General features: G+C 38.5%; 1 protein-coding gene across 6 annotated transcripts in view; it reads right to left on the bottom strand.

Moving 5' to 3' along the window:
- apbb2b (amyloid beta (A4) precursor protein-binding, family B, member 2b) overlaps window positions 1–19128 on the bottom strand; it is a 75689-nt gene that overhangs the window by 15603 nt on the left and 40958 nt on the right. For 4 of the 6 annotated variants that reach the window (XM_038290293.1, XM_038290294.1, XM_038290295.1 and 1 more), the window contains exons 6-12: window positions 17048–17179; window positions 14723–14794; window positions 12852–12902; window positions 11933–12018; window positions 11605–11665; window positions 5417–5563; window positions 4228–4355 (exon numbers count right to left, since the gene is read on the bottom strand). In XM_038290293.1, the coding sequence (XP_038146221.1) occupies window positions 4228–4355; window positions 5417–5563; window positions 11605–11665; window positions 11933–12018; window positions 12852–12902; window positions 14723–14794; window positions 17048–17179 (677 nt within the window). Of the gene's footprint in view, window positions 1–3504; window positions 3627–4227; window positions 4356–5416; window positions 5564–11604; window positions 11666–11932; window positions 12019–12851; window positions 12903–14722; window positions 14795–17047; window positions 17180–19128 lie in introns of those variants that run through there. The other 2 variants (XM_038290297.1, XM_038290298.1) reach the window with 2 other exon arrangements.

The following is a 19128-nucleotide window of genomic DNA, read 5'->3' as shown; positions in this document are numbered from 1 at the left end:
ACACACATCTGGTCAGCCACTTCTTATGCTCTGAACAATGGAAAGAAATCTCAAAGAAATAAGAGTTTAGGGAGAGTTTGAAGAATTAAAAAAAAAAAATATGTATTGGTTGAAACAGAGGGAAGCAGATCATCTAACTAGGAGGGATGTTTAAAAAATAAATGCCTTTATAATATAATATGCAAAATATGATAAATAAACATAAAATACAGAATCAAATGTAGAAAAGAATCTAATTCAACCTGCAGAGACTCACACAGACAAAACTTTCAATTAGTTATTTATACAGGTAACACAATCATATTCTTAAAAATATTTCTAAGGAAATATCTAAGGAAAACCAGCTTATTGTGAGGACTGAGACTCTCTGCAATCCCTCACACCAACCATGCATGTAGCAACAGTGGAGAGGAGATTGAAGCAGATAAAGACATAACCTTAAGACATAAATGAAATAAGTTCTTTGGTGCTCAGGCCCCAACAGAAGACTTTGATGCTGTGAATCAACATATGCTTGAATCAGTAACCTGATCAGACACTGGTGGTGGAATAAGCCAGAGGATGAGAGGGACTGAGAATGAGGGAGGAGATGGGGTGGAGGTGGGGGAAAGTTTGCTTGTGTGGAGAAGAGAGAAGCTGGGCCGGGAGCTAAATGAAGGAGATCTTGCAAGGGGATTGGCTTTGGAGAAGGTGCGGCTCCCCGAGTTAATTGGCTGGACCTGAGCAAGCAACATCGCAGGTGGTTCAGGTGAAGCTGATAAGTCCTCCAGATTGAATTTAAGCTGAAGCTTCATTCCTTTCTTAAGCTTCATTCCTGGCATTTGCTAATTGACTACTGATGCTTATAGTTTCAGAGTTCACATAAGAATGGTTTACTACAGCTAAAGGAGAACATACTGCCAATCCCAACATCTACTCAGACCAGCTTCCCTGTGTCCAAGCAAGAGAAGCAATCCCACAACATAATGCTGTGGCCACCATGTTTGTTCATGAGAACTTTGCTTTTAGATGTGCAATACACCAGGACTGGGAAACTTGCCAAAAATCTAATTATAATTTTTCTACCAAAATTATGATTTTATATGGATTTTCCTTTGCACAAACAATGAGCATGTAGATGTTGCCCTGTAGGGTTTCATTGTTTTCGTGGCTTGGAAAGCTTGCTTGTCTATAGTCCATTGTTGCAGGACTTTTCTGTTACTATCGGTAGAATATCTGCTCCCTGTGATTCACATGCATGGATCTGCACTCTAACTGCAACTCTCTCTTCCCTTCTGTGTGGCGGATGAATTAAGAGCGCCAGTAGCTGCATTTCCACTAAAAATATAAGCTAAACTATGTCAATCTTCTGCTGGTTTTGAAAATCAATCTGTCATAATTGCAGTACTTCCATTAAATAACAAATAAAATTAAAATTGTTCATGTGATAGTTGTAAAAAAAAAAAAAAAAAACATGGCAGCGACGTGGAAGGTAAGGTCCAGCTGCAGACCATAACTCCTGTGATGAGAACAAAGTGTCTCCACTGTATTTTTGTGAAATATAAGAATACCAACCCACCTCAAAGCATAAAAAAATGTAGTCCATTTAGCAAATTAATGGAAACACACCTAATTTTTTACTCCTGTTAAGTTTAATGCGAGTTAATTGAGTGCCTCTGCAATTAGAAGATTACGCTATGTAGAATGCAATTATACTTTTTAGATTCTGTGAAAAAAAACATTCTAATCAAATAAAACGTCCACTTTCCCTTTAAAGCCACCCCCTACCTTATGCTGGTAGGGGTGATAGGGATGACGCTAAAACACCTTCAAACTATTCAAGGGTGTGATTATTTTTGTAAGGCGCTGTAGTAAACAATTCTACACAGTAAAGCAGACACTCCCAGACCAGATATTTGACTTCAGGTGTTTGAAATTATCTTGAAGGCAAGGTTGCAAATATCAAACTCATGTCCAGATAAAAAGGAAGTATAGAAGACAGATGTCCAAGAAAATAGAGGAGAGGAGACACAGGGTGAGCACCTGGGAGCAATGGCTCATCTCAAGTATGGCGTGATAATCGCATCAACACCTGGTTGCTGAGGGAATCTGTATTCGAGCAGTGATAACAGGATGATTGACAGCTCATGAAGAGATAAGCACTAACAGAGGTGCTGCTTGCACAATGAAAAAAACTGCTAAAGAACACCACAGCTGTAAGTCTGAGTGTGACAGAGAGGGAGAAATGAAAAGGAAGATTCCTGCAGCAGATTAAGTTTTATTAGAGATACAGTGAGAAACCAGTTTTCACCATAATAGGAGGATTTCCAGCTCAATCATAAGTAAAACCCCCCAAAATCATCTTTTTACTGTAAATAGCTTCAGCCCCCCACATGGTGGCCAGTTTCTACATACTTAAATGTGTCACAGCATCTTGAGCTGTAGTCATCTATAACAGCTTATCATAAACTCCTGTCACATCCCACCAGTAAAGAAGTTGAACTGATGATGAACTTTTGTAAGAAAGGTGTAAAAGATATTCAGTCTAACGATACAAGGACAGAAAGTCACAGCAGATAATGATCCTGTTACTGGAGGAGACAGAGAATAGATAAATTGGAGGAAAGGTGAACTATGCTTGGACAAAACGGGGAAATCATGTGCAGCGAGTCAAAGCAGCGGCTGCCCTGCATGACCTACCCAGAAACTTTACATTACCTTTAGATATTTGTCTTTAGTGGCCTTTTGTGACAGGAGCTTTAAATCGGTCTGTTATACTGAGAAACCACAGACCACTGAATTAATTTACAGCCAGAGATTTTCTTTATTGAGAGAATTTATATATATATATATATATATATATATATATATATATATATATATATATATATATATATATATATAATAAGGGTTCAGAAAGGAAGATGTTGGTTTCTCTTTATTTGGAAATGTAAATTTTACAGTAAGAATCTGTATTCCTCGTACACAGAGAGACTAGGGCTAGCCGAACTAAGTGCTAATTTAAGAAACTTAAGAAAGTTAAAAGTTTAGACTACTACTGACAAATGTGGTGCTACAGACAGAAACTGAATAGAATTAAATTAATTAATTAGTCCTTATATTAAAAAAAAGCAACCTAACTTTTACAGCAACTCCTTTTTCAAACATTAAAATCAACTCTGCTCCAAATTTTCAAAAAACAAGCCAACATTTTAATGCTTTTCTTATAAAAAAGTACTAAAGGAAGAAGAGAATGATGATTTTTCATAAAAAATTATTTTTTTATGTATATAAAGACTTGCCTTATTTGAGTTTAATCACATTGAACATCCGAGGCTCTTCATCCATTTAAACCAAGCTAAGTGATTTCTTATCTTAACAGGCATCCATCAGATTAATGATGGAAAAATAAACCAGAAGTATCTGCTCAGTAACACCTTCTACAGAGACCCTTTCATTCTGAGGTATTGTTTTACTTTTTGCTAAAACACAAATTTCAAAAATAAAGGAATCAGATATACTCACAGAGGTTTATTCTCCTATCTCAGTGTGATCGTGTGTCGATTCCCAGCGATGCTGCAGGCTCCCACACTCCCTTTAACCTGTCTGATCCACACCCTGGTAGGACTAACCATGCCTCCCCCTCTCTGACAGCTTTCCTCTCTCCCTCTAGTCCCATCACCATGCCCCCCCGCCCCCCCTTCTGCTGCAGCTGAGCTATTCTCAGTGCTCTGACACTCCTATCTGCCAATGTGCATTACACACACCTTCATTACGATAGAGGGATTTGAAGTCTCCTTGATTCTGCTTAAGGATTTTAGATCAAATGATTATGAAGTGGTTATAAAGGAATTCTCACTCAGCCCGGTTCACATCATCCTGCAGCATCTGTTAACTAGCATTAGGGGTTTGCTTTTGTTTAAGGCAGTGAACAGCTCCCTCTTGTGGTCACCAAGCTTCATTATCTTTAATCTAATGTTCACATCAGTTAAACATGCAGTATAGTGAAATCGCAGAGAGTCTAGATTATTATATTATCTTCCCTACTGAACAACGAGCCCACGTTATATGCACCTTTTGTTAAATAATCAGGCATTATCATCATTAATGAACTCCGCTGAGTTGCAATTTTTACACATGCCCTCATTGTTACCATGAACTTTTACTTTAAATGTTAATTGCATTTAAAGTAAAAAATATTACTGAAAGATGGAGCAGAGAGTAGATTTCGGTGAACGAGTGACTAACCTGCCATTGTCCCGGCCAACGCCCCACACACGGATACTGGCAATGGGCTGGGAATGAAGCACACTGCGATCCATAGGGTCTACAAGGTTCAGCATGTTATTCTCCAGCACCAGGTACATGTCCTTCCCCTGCACACAATAAGCACACAACCACAGATGATTTAAATATGCTCATAAGAACACAAAGTTCTAATTTCCTCTGCTCAATGTGTGGAAAAAACAAAATAGCTTTATGAGAAACTTAATTTGCCCGAATATTTCAAGTGTTTCCTGATTTTAATCCTAAAAAAAATACCAAATTAACTCTTGACATACAGTAATATATTAATAATTTTACGGAAACCGCGGCAGACCAAACCAGACGAAAGTGCGCATTCAGCTCGGCAAAGAACTCATGCTCTTCCTCAACACTGAAGTCCTCAGACATTTTTCTTTCGTTGTTTCTTTCTTTGCACATGTAAACAGCACATTTCTTCTTCTACGCTTGCATTATCGGCGGAGCAGACGCTGAATGCGCACTTTCATCTGGTTTGGTCTGCCGCGGTTTCAGTAGACTCGTGAACTCGCAGGCGCGCGCTTTTAGGAAATCCTATACACTACTGTTTATGCTCTAAAAACATTCTAAATGACTTTGTTTCGAGTAAATTCTGGATGCTACCCACTCAGGACACTTGGAATACATTGGACGAGCAGTATGGAGGAATATTGACACGTTTTTTGTGGACTTTTATGGACCTTTCTGTCTCGGGCGCCATAGACCACCATTATTTGAATGTCAGCAGACAGCAAGAAGCCTCCCAGATCTCCAGATGCATTTGAGATATCAAAAAAGTACTCCAGAGTGTTGTTCAGCATGGGGGTGAGTAGAAAATGAAGGCTAATCATGTTTTGGGTGTACTATTCCTTTAAGAGAGATTGTAGCTTATCTTATATAGAGAAGACAACTTTGTTCAACAGTTGGAAAGTTTGGTTTGGGTGGGGGTGGACTTGAAAAAGTTCTTGCAAACCAAAGTTGGGTTGACGCCTAGAAAAGTATTGCATCTTTCAACCTTGGTCCCCAAGACACACTGCCCTGCATGTTTTAGATGTTTCTCTGCTTTAAAACACCTGATTCAGATCACTGCAGTTCAAAAAAGCCTGTTAATCTGCTATCAATTGATATCAACCCTACTCTAAGCAATGTCCCTCACCTCTCCCCAGATGCCTACGGTGTCCCGAATGTCATTCTTGCAGTAGGACAGTTGTCGGATGCAGTTGTTGACGGCGACACTGCTCTTCCCAGGAGCAAGGTCCTCCTCAGCCATCTCTACCCAACCCAGAGAGCGCACTGCAAAACACTGCACACAAATTGGACAAAGAGTGAGTTAACATGTTGCTTTTATTTACAGCAGTGGTTTGCAGACTTCCTCAACTCTGATAGCCATCTTAAAATAGCAGTAAAGCACAAAAGGACTCAGACTTGTATGACTTGATGTGTGTCATCAAATCAAAGAAAGAAGCCACAGAGACACATCCTTAGTTTTGACTCCTTGTTTCAATATCCAGTCTGACTAAGTTAGGTATGCCCAACAGAATTAGGTTCCCCGTAATCAGTAGTGCAACATCCTGCAAGGAAGGTGGATCTTTTCGGTTAAATAATTTCCTCCTTTTACATTGTTATGCTACAATAGTTCCTGTTTCGTTTTCTACCTACTTCTCGATCAGATACAAATTTAATCCAGATCTTACAGAGTTAAGGATTACATTGGCAGTTGCTTTATTCATGACATCAGGGATCAGTTTTATATGGTAACTTCACTTACCATTAACTCAGCCTAGCCTTACACTAGAGTAAAAACAAGTAAATATAATAAAATATATAAAATAAAATACACAAAACAATAAAATACAGGCAGCTTGTTTTGCCAGCCAAACCAACCGTACACACCAATATTTACGTCCAGACTGGATCCCTGTCTTTGACTCCATAAAAGGCAGCCAGCAACTTGGGTCCTATGAATGACGACCAGCTGACATTTAAAGATCATGTTACCTCTGTTTCTCGACCTTATCGCTTCACACTACTAAACATAACAAAGATCCGGCCATACCCAACCAAACATGCTACCCAGCTCCTGGTACAGTCTATGGTTATCTTCTGCCTTGACTAATGTAACACACTCCTTACTGCTCTCCCAGCCTGTACAGTAAAACCGTTACAAATGATCCAGGACGCGGCGGCGTGTCTCGTCTTCAATCAGCCCAAAAAGTCTCATGTCACCGCTCTGTTCATTGAGCTTCACTGGTTACCCCTGGATGCCCACATCAAATTCAAATTGGGGGAGTGGTGTCCTAGGGGTTAGGGCATAGAGCTTGGAATCCTGAGGTTCTGAATTCGAGCCCCACTCCCACAGACTGCCACTCTGGGTCTCTGAGCAAGACCCTTAAGCCCAAACTGCTCCCCGGGTGCTGCACAATGGCAGCCCACTGCTCCCCAAGGGGATGGTTTAAATGCAGAGGGTTCATGTTGTTGATCTGTACTTGTGACAGTGTAATGACAATAAAAGCTTGAAAAGTCCCTGGTGCTAGCCCACAAAGTGCTTTAAGGCTCCCGTCTACTTGAACCATCTAGCAAAGGCTTTATATCATAACTCGGTCACTCCAGTCATAAATGGATTGTCGTCTTGCAGTGCCTAACCACACTTCAGACAATCCAGAGTGTTTTCATAGGTTGTTCCAAGCTGTTGGAATGACCTACCAAGCACTAAAAGGACAGCAGCATCCCAGTCTATCTTTAGGAAACTCCTAAAGAACATCCTCTTCCAACAGCATCTTCCATCCTAACTCTTAACCATAGCTCTGTACCCGCTATAGCAGGGGTCTTCAACAATTTCCTGGCCAAGGACCCCCAAACTGATGGCGAGACGGAGCAGGGACCCCCTAATTATATATAATGTGGTCCTATAGTCACTCTATTACAGATGGAGTAATGTAACTAAAGTAATCCCTCCCTGGGATTATTAAAGTATTTCTGATTCCTGGTTGATGGGACAGGTGTTGTGAATGAAACGGTGCCCAGCTTGAAAGAGCTCCTGTGTGTCCATTGATCATGGGCGGTTCTAGACAGGGGCCAACGGGGGCCAGTGTCTCTGTAGATCATGTCCTGGTCCCTGTACTGAAGACGTAGTACTTTACAAATTATGTTTTACTAATTATTTATAAAACATTAAGGTGATAGCTTCAGTTGAGATAGCATCCCAGTTTTCATCTGGTAGATGTTTTTTTTTTTTTTTCAAAACAAATTGCTCTAATTTTTACGGCTGAATTTATCCATTTTTCTTGAGTTCTAATTCAGATTTTATAGAAAAAGGTCATTCGAACTTAAATTAAATCAAAAATATGTAAAATTCCTAAATTCTGAATGTATATTAAGACATAGAATTTCAATTAAACCTAATTGAATAGAAATGTTACTTTATGCAGCTCTTTTAATATATATCTTGCTTTTTTTTTTATTTCATGCTTTTCTGTTACACCATGAAAACATGCTGGCCCCCTGCTGGCCCCCTGGTACATTTGGTCTAGAACCGCCCCTGGCATTGATGACTGAAAGACATCTTCTGCCTTCATTTATCTGTTTACTAAATTCATGTTAATGTGGATTTAAAGACATTTCAATGAGTGGAAAAAATTGCAGGGGAGAATATAATAAATAGTTTAATCAACCAAAACTTTCGTGACCCCTATGCAGTACCTCTGTGGACCCCCTAGGGGTCACGGACCCCCTGTTGAAGACCTCTGTTCTAAAGCCTTTCTGTACATTCCTCTATCTCTTTGCTGTCACCGATGATTCTGACTAGGGATTTTCCTCTATAGAACTTATTGTCATATAGATGATAACTGTAACATTGCGTCTGCTTTGTAAGTCGTTTTCGATAAAAACATTTGCTAAATGCATAAATGCTAAATGCTACATCTAGTAGGGCATAAGTACCTGCATTAGACCGTGAACAAGTCTAAATGTGGTTTAATGAGGAATCACAGCATTTATATATTTTAGTTCAGAGGTTGGATAGCTATACACTTGCGGAAAATAAAGTTTATTAAAAGTAGACGGTTGATATAATCAAAATTAACATCTACAAATACTCATTGAATTGCGTAGAAAAAACAAAGAAACACTGACTTTCACGTCTTTCATCCAGGCAGAAGTCTGTCCAGCTAGTTTGAACCTTCATCCTCTTTAAAATAATCAGAATCTAGGACTGGTGGTTGATTATCTTTACAGGAAATAGAGATGTCCAACCCCACTAAGCATTTTTTTACATTTCAATCTTTCCGACAAAGTACAGTAGAAATCCAGTAAACTTTTTTTTTAATCGCATTTTTTGTATTGTTTAAGCAATGGAATTGTGAAGGAACAATGAAGTAAGTTTGATTTAGAATATCCCACTGGTTTTTGAACTTGGATCTGGGACACTGGATAAAAAAAACATTATTCCCAGTTTCAATATCCACCTATTGAGCCAAATGGAACGCAGGGGTTAAAAGCCAGCAGAAATATTCCAGGTTCACCGTCATCCAGTTTGTCATCCTCCCATCACTGAAGTGACTTTTTTAAATATGTTTTTAAAAACAGGTTTTTAACATGTCTCATCACAAGGAAAGGATCATTTCATTGTAATTTAACACAAAAACACACGGCAATCATTTTACACTCATGCTTGTTTTATTGGGGACACCCTGCTAGAGATGGGTTGGACCCATTAAAAGATTTAACAAGATAAAAAATTCCTCAAAACTTTATTCACTGCTCCTAAAGATGTGAACACACTCAGGCTGGGTTTGGTGCAAATTATGTTCTTTTGGTACTAAAAGGAACGGAGCGGGACAAGAAAATATTAACCATACCGTTATACCGCCGCCGCCATGCTGAGCTGTTGATACAAGACAGAATAGGTCCATGCTTATATACTAAATCCTGACCCTGTAATCTCTATGTTGGAACTGAAATCAAGAATTATCATCTCAGGGAACAATTTCCCCAATCTGTTATTGTCCAATTTTGCTCACTTGTATCTTCTGTTTCCTGCTCGTAGCTTACATGATTGGGACTTGACTTGATGGGTTTTCCTTGGTGTCCCTTTTTATACCCTGTTTGTGATAAGCTCAGACCATAGTCTCTCACTGAATACTTTGTTATTTTCAGGCTGTTATCAATGAAAAGTTTTGATCTTTGCAAATAAAAATTCCAACAGCCACAGTATATTTAATGTCACTTAAATACCCTGAATTCCCTTTTTTATGCTCATCCTCAGCCTGTCTGTATACATAAAAACCCACAGAGAGGCTTCAGTGTAATAAGCTCATGAGTTTTACTGTCAACAACCTGATGATTTTAGACTATGACCATTGTGGCTCAATGTTGTCAGTTCTCCTGTCCTCCAAAACAGGTATCCAGCTTCACTTACATTTGCCCACTCTACAATAGAGCTAATTTAAACTGCTAATTCTGTCATCAGGTTCTGCAGAGGCCTGGGAATAAACCATTAATTTGATTAATGTAAGCTAAGCCAGTCAACATTTAAAATATGCAGGAGCCAGTCCTTTTGACTGACAACAGACAGTGTTACAGTAAAATTATATATTTAGCAGAGAAAATTATCCATATAGAAATTATCAAACACGTGTCCTGTAGGACTTGGCTTTATGGCCTTCTGCTCCTCTCCTCATCTTAAATGCAGCTAGATCCTTAAATAATCCCACCCTGGATTGTATGAAAAGATAATGAGGAGTAAAAACTTGAGGAAAAATAGGTTGTGTATTGGTTTACTCAAAAGCATTCTTAGAAAGTGTGGTGAAAACCATGACTTGGGAAGATAGGATGAAAGATAATGATTGGAAATGCAGATTCTAGTGATAGGATGTGGAGCTGCTTTCTTTGACTAACAAACAGAAGCAGCTGTTAAGTCGTTTAAATACAATATAAAATCCTGCATCTAATTTAGCTCAATGCATGCGGACTGAGCTCCGCTTTAAATCTTCAGAACATCCATCTATTAATCCAGCCACTTATTGAGTTTACTTTAACCTCACAATCCAGAAACAACATAAATCAATTGGCCAATGCTTTCATCAACCTAAAGGTAAAAAAGTTTTCATCTTTAAATCCAGGATTTGGATATTTTCAGCAGAAAAATCCAAAATGTTAAACAGGAGATTCACCACTTGGGGGCAATATTGTTTAGCAAGACAACTCCAAAAAAACCTTCTACATCCAGACAGTCTGAGGTCATCATGTGACAGCACATATGCTAGGCTCATCTTCATTAACCTTTCCTCTAATTTCAGTTCCATCTGTTTATAACAGCATGTGGGAAGCTGAGGATGGACACTGCTACCTGCCCCAGAGGTAGCAGAAAGTCCCTTTAAGGATCGTCTCAGTGATCCCAGGCTGCGTTGTGAGGTTTCTGCCTCCTTTAGCCATAGCCGCGGCGCCACACCAACCTCGTTTGGTTATGACAGGACAGTCATGGGTCTGTTCACAAGGTTTCCATAACTAGTTGTTCTACAGAGGTGCTGTGGAATAAGGCCTCTGCACAGCAGAAAGGGAATTTGATGTTGCAGAGATTTTATTTTTTTCCTCTCCAAAGGGAATTAAAAAATGAATGAGCTTGCAGGTGGCTTGATGTGGAACCACCATGATGTTTGGACTGGAAAAACATAATTGAGGCAAATTATGCTATGGATAGACTGATTTTTTCAGTAAGACTTGCAAATTATAAATACCATAAATACTGGAAGAAACTGAATATTCACAGGAGCTTGATATCAAATGTATAATAAATGTAATTGCCCCTTTTTTTATATTATTAAACTGCTCCTGTCAAACTATTTACTCTGTAATTTCTGTTAAAAGGGGGGTTTAACAGTTCAATGTATGTATGTGTATTTCTAAAACTATTAAATCAACAAAAATCAAGTATAAAAATATATATATATATATATATATATATATATATATATATATATATATATATATATATATATATATATATATATATATATGATTGAGCTGTGCCCCATCTCACAGCAATACACCCAAACTTCATAACATACATATTAAAACCTTTAAACTGCAGTCAGGCTGTGCCAAGTGTTTTTCATTTTAAACATACTATTGTTGTCTTTAAATTGGCATTAAAAACAATATTTCATCTATTTTCAACCACTTTTTACTGCTTCTGCACCCCATGCAGTCTAAATGCAATACGATTGCTATAGTAGTTGAGACAAAAAAAAAAACATGAATGCAAAGCTAAAGAGAAATTCTGAATTTTCATGAAGAAAACTAATTTTGAGAGCAATGAAAATACATGAAGCCACATAAACCGCTCACCTTAGCCTCTGGGCCACTGTTTACGCTGCGTGTCTCGTTTTCCTCTGTGGTCGGACGGTTCCTGAAATAAATAAATGAAGTTTAAAAAGGCATAATAGAGAAGATGGTTAATTAACATGGTTCCTACCTTTGGATTGAATTAACTATGTTAATCTAAAACCGTGGAAGTATTTAAAACACCTGAAACTGATTTGTTGGTTGACTGAATACAGCAGAATAGTAGATCAGCAGGGAAACACAGAGATACATTTGGATTGCAACTGCAGGCTACTGATTAATATTCAAAGGATAGGTCTGATCCCTCTGTCACTGTTTACTATCTCTTCACCTCAGCTTGAGAGAAGCGTAGCGAAGCGTGGCCCCCTCAAACTCCTTCAGACTGGGGTCAGGGTTCACCGTGGCCGCCTGCAGGTCCTGATGCACAGAAATAAAAATATCTTTAAGATAAGTTTTTGGTTTGACACATGCAATAATAAAGCTGCAACAATGTTCAGTTTCCCTTTGGTATAAATTAAGTATTTTTTATTAAATTCTGAAATGAAATGAAGTAGTAAGATGAGATCATAAGGGAATTCCAACGAAACCTAAAACAATTAAAAGCATTTCTCTCCTTTATGCCTCTAAATCTGATTCTACAAACTACTGATTTTTGCTTAAGCTTTAATAACAATTTGAATCTGTTATATATCATTTCTACAAGTTAGATTTCCATATTTTTTAAAAGCAATGAACCAGCCAATTTGATACTTATAACCCATGGTTTACTCTACATGTCATTAGTCTAGGGGTTCACTGAAAGCCCAGTGTGCTGGGGGGCTAATGGATACCAACAATGTACAAAACGAATGCAAACATCTTGATTTTTCTCAGTATGTCACAGCATGCATCCACATGTGGCCAGAGGGGCCTTGCTAGATGAGGAAATGGCAGCGGTCAGCAGGACATGCTACATTGAGAGACAAACGGTAACAGGCATCACACACACAAAAATTTTCTGTGTGTAAAACACATTCACAGCTATGTAATTAGGATGGAAACAAGCATTTTTATTAAGAAAAAAAAATAGTTAAAGGTGTTACTGCATCCAAATAAGACATTTTTATCAGTGCGGTGATATTTATGATGAAGCATCAGCCACACATGCTTCTGCTCAAGCAGTGACTCCGAGTGTATTAGATCCAAACATGGGAGGGGGGGTGAAATAAATGGGGAGCTAAGGCGCTGACATTTGAGTGCATAATACTTGCCTTCCACACTTCACTATCAATTTTTCCTCCAAATTCACTCCACATCTGCTTCTACATTCAACATTAAGACACAAACACAGATAAGGTTGGATCGACCAATAGAAGTCAAAGGAGCGGGTGGAGATCAGTTTACTGCAAGGTCTTATGATGCAGCAATAAGGAGCAACCTTTGAATATGACACATCCTACTTTATAGGAAATGGTTCACTTTAAAAAATCTAAAACTTTAAAATAAAATGTAACTTTTTTTATTAACTAGTTACACACTGAAAAATTTGGATTAAACATTTATTTCACATAAAAATTCAAATATCTCAACGTAATGTGTAGTGCTGAGATTTAGCCCATTAAGATTTCTGTAGTAAAAAAAAGAAAAAAAAAAAAGAAATACAACCGTTTTCAAAGCAGGATTCTATTTAATAAGGTAAAAATTCAAACCGATGTGGCCCTATGTAAAAGGAAGGAATTGGCAACAAATTCTGGCAGATCTGTAACATGAACAAATTCTTCAAAGTTTGACAATATAAAACGGGCTAACAGATCAGAAAAAGAAACACTTAAAGCTTGGTTTATGCTTGACGTGTCAGCGAGGTCTACACAAATTACATAATTTTGGACTTCCACGCCTCTTCACATGGAAATTCTGTCCAAACAGACCACCTGGAAAACTTGTAAATACTCGGACGGATTCGCATGGACGGCGAGGGTTTGCAAATGTAAACACCTAGAGACATCTCGTGATTTAGGTTCATTAATATCGTTACCAATCAACAGAATGTGGGAAATCTCCAGGAAGGAAATGACTGTGGCTCTCCGATGGCATGAAGAGGCTTTGATAAAATAAACGGCTGTTTTCTACTATCTCCTGTAGCGTGCTGCTGTAAAGCTTGATGTTTGTGCAGCAACTTTTAAACAGAGCGTGCACGACGAGAAATGGGCTTGTGCATGCTCTCACACACGTTTAACAGTCGTTCCCTCTCTGGGGCTGGTACAGGATTGTGCATGTGCATTTTTTTTTTTTAAAAGGGGGGCGGGTCTTTCAAAAATTCGTGAGAATCCTCTACTATACCTTTAAGTATAAATAAGTCATAAATGCATTCCTGTTCAAATCTAGGCAAAAAAAAAACAAAATACACAAAAGACCATCTAATGCATAGGCCCAATTATCAAACCTATTTCTCCACTGATTTTACATAAGGCATGAAATAAAGTGTATATTATTTGTTTTATGACTCTATTAGAGACAAATTGTGAAAAACAATGAATAACTCTCATGTACATTCTAAACGTTGCTTTATAGTTCATGAAATTTAACTTTTCCATAGTTGAGCTTAGTGTACTTGCAGTTTTTTCTTTAAACGTGAATGCTACTGCCTGTAGTACTGAAAGCCTCCTCCAGGGGGCACAAGAAAAGTATATGACTTATAGATAGAACCAACTTAGAAGTGCTTTAAGGAACACAACTATCAACTTGCTCTCATGGATAAAAAAAAAAAACTGAGAGACGACAAAAAAATATTTTCTTTCTGTTTAACACTATTTTTCTTCAGAAAATCTTAAAAATAATTTTAAAAAATTAAATAAATAAAGAATTCACCTCTGATAATTAATAAAGTTTAGACATTTTTAAAGCTGAATAAACATACAATCGATATTAAAAAGTTACATTGAGTTTCTTTGGTTACAACTGTCAGAATATCTACAGATATATTTCATGCTTTTATAAAAATTGAAAGAGGAAACTGATCCAATCCATTTTCCATTAAAGCAATAATTCAAATTCAGACAGCTGTAAAAGGAATGTACTGCATAATTTTCTCCCCAAATAATAGCAAGGAGAAAGGCCCTGGGGTCGAGTTTGAGTCTCCTACCTTATCTTCATCTTCATGATGTGGAGATTGACTTTCTTGATCTGAGGTCTCCTGAAGAGAAGTGGAACGAGGCTACAGAGGGAAAGAGAGAGTTCAATCAAACTGAAGAACAGGCTAAAAATGCATCACTGTTTGATCCAGCTTTTGTGTCAGCGCCAAAGACACCAGCAGTGTGGAGGACACATGGAGAAGATTGATAAGCAAGAATCTCATTTGGCCAGATCCATCCATCAACATCAGCCCATTCACGCTGGATCAATATTTTATCTAGACATTGCTGCTCTGCATCAGTCTCCTTTCCTCTCTTCACTTTATTCCATCATTCAGCATGACTGACCGACTGATTGTTGTAGCACAGCCTTGTTCTGCAGCTGGCCTGGAGAGAGGCTTATAGATTCTCTGTCCGTCTCAATAAAGAATAGAAAAAAAGCCAACATATACATACATAAATATATATGCATGTATGTTTGTGTGCGTAGATTGCCTCCCTTACTCTGATACCCCAAAACAATGTCTAGTGTGACCAACTGCCCCCAGGAGTCACCCAAATAGTGATAGGAGTACAGTAGGGATAAATGATAAAATTGACAACAAAAACACTCTTCATTAATTCTTTATAGCCGCGCTTAGGTAATTATAGGTCTGTGACTGCATGCCACAGAGGCCCACAATGCAAACACTGCTCTTGAAAAAATATATTAATTTTAAAAAGCTTTCATCAGGTTACATAAGAGAGATTCATATAACTTAACATTGCTTAGCAACCAGAATTAATCATATTCTTTCAATTTGAAAATGAAAGAAGAATGTTAAAAAATAAAATTCTAAATTACACATTAGTTTAGTTTATCATCACTAATTCTAACTTATTGTTAAATAAGACGATAAAGCGAAATTGTTATCATGACTAGAAACCAATCTTGATAACGATAAACCTCTAAAAAATTCCACTCCTAGAGTAAATTAGGGCTGAGAGATTTTGACAATAAAGAAAATTGCGATTATTTTAAACCAATAATGGGATTTTTTTTTTTTGCATGAAAATGTTTTTAATAAAGGGTTTAGGATTTTTCATTACCTTGGAAGCTTGCTTGTCCGAAGTCCAATTTTAGCAGGACTTTACTGTTACATTTGTGCAAAAAGGCGCAAACTTCTTCTTGCGGCATGAATCTGTGAGCTAGTTGCATCTCTCTCTTCTCTTCTGTGTGGTTGCAAACCTACTCTGAACATATTACCACCAACTAAAGCGCAGACATAAGAAATTTAGCTACTGAATTTAGTTTACTTACCGTTAAATGTAATATGACCAAAATTGAGTGCATCTAGGATTTCAAAATTGCATTTTGTTAAATTGCGACTTTATTGCAAATGCAATTAATTGCATCGCCCTAAGGTGAATGTACATTTAGTTTAATCTTAGTGCAAATAAAGCTATGATGAACAAAAACCCGAAAGAGCTAAAAAACTCAACAGGTATTAGTCATGCACTCCATAAACCAAACTCATAGGAACAATCATCAAGAGGAAAGCCACTGTTTTTACCACTTTGGGTTAATTCTTCAGCTTTTTTTATCTGACCACCCTGTGATTTATAATGAAAGTTAGCTAAAAGGCATAAATCGAGCACCAATGACCTGCGTTTTAAGACTTTTTTTTTTTTTTTGCCCCCCTTTTTAAATATCAAACTAAATCAGACCCGTTGACAGAGCCTTCAGGAAGTCCTGTTTGCATTTTTATTCCACCAGAAATGTGAGGCATGTGGAAGAAGTAACTTGAGTGAAGAAAGAAGAAAACAAAATGTTTTGTTCTACATACAAAACAGTGTTTGTTATAGTTGTTATATAATAAGTAGCTCTGCCCATAACCAACCCCAGAGTAAAACACGTTGGTGGAACCATTATAAAGAGGATGGGGGGCTTTTTATCTTTAAAGTCATTTATATTCAATTTTTTATGTTAAAACAAGTGTTCTAAATTCCTGAATGAGAGGAAGCAGAACTTTGAATAATCTCATGTTTTCTTCTCACTTTACTTAAATCAATACATTTAGACAAAAGCATCAAAATATACATAACAGAAAAAAATTATAAAATGAAACATCCTTTTCTACTGAGAACCTGAGGCAAAATATGATAAATAATGTTCTCCATCTAATCTGACTGATCTTAAGCTGTTTTGTATGCATCTATAATGTTTTGGCAAGGCGCTGTGTATAAACAGCAACATTCATTCAAATCACACACTGTGACTGTTATTTATGATAAGGAAACATTTGATCAAAGACCCAACCATGGTGAAAGAAATAGGAGAATATGTCAATACTCACAAAGTAGCAGCTGTTGACAAATCCGCATGAGGGGAGGGTGGAGTCTTGAGTGGACAGAGGCTCCACCGAGCTGTCAGAGGTGGTGCTTCCTGAACGAGTCGAACCCCTAAAGAAGATCTCAGCCTGGCACGACTACATCCATGCATGCACACAGAAAAAGAAAAAACTTAAAAAAAATAAATATATCACATCACAGGGATTTGTTACCGTATTTTCACGACTATAAGGCGCACTTAAACGTCTTTTTTTTCCCTCAAAATGTGCAGTGCGCCCTATGGTGCGGTGCGCCCTATGTGTGTTGTAACTGTGACTTTTGAGACCACCTCATTGAGGAGATGATGAAAGAGTGGCTGAATGTAAGGAGACCAGGTGTTTTTTTTTTCCACTCATCACCATCGCTGTTAATCTGTAACTCCATGCGTGCCCATCTCACAGCTGATGTGAAAAACATGGGGAAACAAATTAACCTTGTGCTCGCTGTTCAACCGCTTGACATTGGTGTGAACCGGACCCAGCAGGTGCAGCAGAAGCAGCGAGTTTACATGCAAAGTAAATGGTTGACGCGCGTATAGGTGCAGCAAAAGGTCCTGCAGCGCGTTTTGAGCAGCAGGAGCGTTTAAGCATCTGCCAACGCGCTGCTGCTGCTCGAGATGGAAAAATGGAAGTTTTGCTGCTGGACGCGCCGCATCAACCAATCAGAGAAGCTGATCTGGGAGCTGACAGCGAGACAGACACAGCGCTCTGATGACATATGATATTAACGCAAATGGAAAAGGCTGGATGGATGAGGAGATGATGAAAGCGTAGCTGAGGGAGGTGTGTGTGAGGAGACCAGGTGGTTTTTTCCACGCATCACCATCGCTGCGTGCCTATCTCACTGCCGATGTGAAAAAAAGGGTGAATCAAATGGATACTGTGCTCGCCGTTATCCCGGGGGGTCTGACAAAGGAGCTTCAACCGCTCGACATCGGTGTGAAGCGGCCGTTCAAAGTAAGGCTGCGAGCGGCGTGGGAACGATGGATGACAGACGGAGACCACAGTTTCAGGATAAGTGGAAGGCAGCGCCGGGCAAGTTACGCCACCTTTAGCGGATGGATTGTAGATGGACTAACGTGTCTGCTGGCTCTGTTGTTCAAGCTTTTGCAAAAGCAGGCATTATTTCTGAGGAGCCGCCCGGCACGGAAAGTGACTGACAGCGAAGAAGGGGAAATTGGCATGTCTGATTTAGTGCAGCTGTTTTATTCAGAAACAGAGGATGATGACTTTGATGGGTTTGATTAATACTTTGTAATAAATACATGAATAAAGCACAATCATACTCAGTTTTGCTCCCGCTCTATTTTTCTACCTGAAAACTTAATTCAACAGCAGCCTCTGGCCGGGTCTCCTCCTCTTCACCGCGGTGGCTGGCAGGTGTTTTTTCATCTAAATAATCTAAATCTTGCAGCTATATTTGCTGTGATCAGTGGGAATTAAGTAGTTTTATTATGTTTTTAAGTGAGAAAGTCCATCTGAAAACTTAATAATTGCAGTCAGTTCATCCAGATTATCTATTTCTGTCGGAGGCGCTCAGACCCCCACATACCAGCGGTGCGCCGACAGGAGAAATCCTTTCATCAGCAGCCTCTAGGCTGGGTAGCCTCCGGGTTCACGCGGTGGATGGCAGGTGTTTTTCATCTAAATAATTTAAACTGCAGGCACCCATAAAAGCGAACATATTCCGTCAGCAGGTTTCAGGATTTTAAGTTAATTTAGGAGTGATCACAGCGCTGTGTCATCTGCGATGTGTCTGTCTCACGGCCAGCTCCCAGGTTTGATTAATACTTTGTAATAAATACATGAATAAAGCACAGTCATACTCAGTTTTGCCCCCGCTGTATTTTTAAATACGCAGTAGAGCTATTTAAAGGTACTAGAGGACATGCACCTGTATATAAAAAACGCGCCCTATAGTCCGGTGCGCCTTATGTGTGTGTTAAATACAGAAATGGGACACATAACTGAGACTGCGCCTTTTAGTACGGTGCGCCTTATAGTCGTGAAAATACGGTACTCTTTCTGCATTAAAACATCTTGTTGTG

The sequence above is a fragment of the Cyprinodon tularosa genome, unplaced genomic scaffold (assembly GCF_016077235.1).
Source record: "Cyprinodon tularosa strain WSP-4 unplaced genomic scaffold, ASM1607723v1 ctg279, whole genome shotgun sequence".
In the NCBI taxonomy this organism is placed as follows: domain Eukaryota; kingdom Metazoa; phylum Chordata; class Actinopteri; order Cyprinodontiformes; family Cyprinodontidae; genus Cyprinodon; species Cyprinodon tularosa.
Note: the sequence above shows the minus strand (reverse complement) of the source record. Positions and strands in the feature narration are given on the sequence as shown.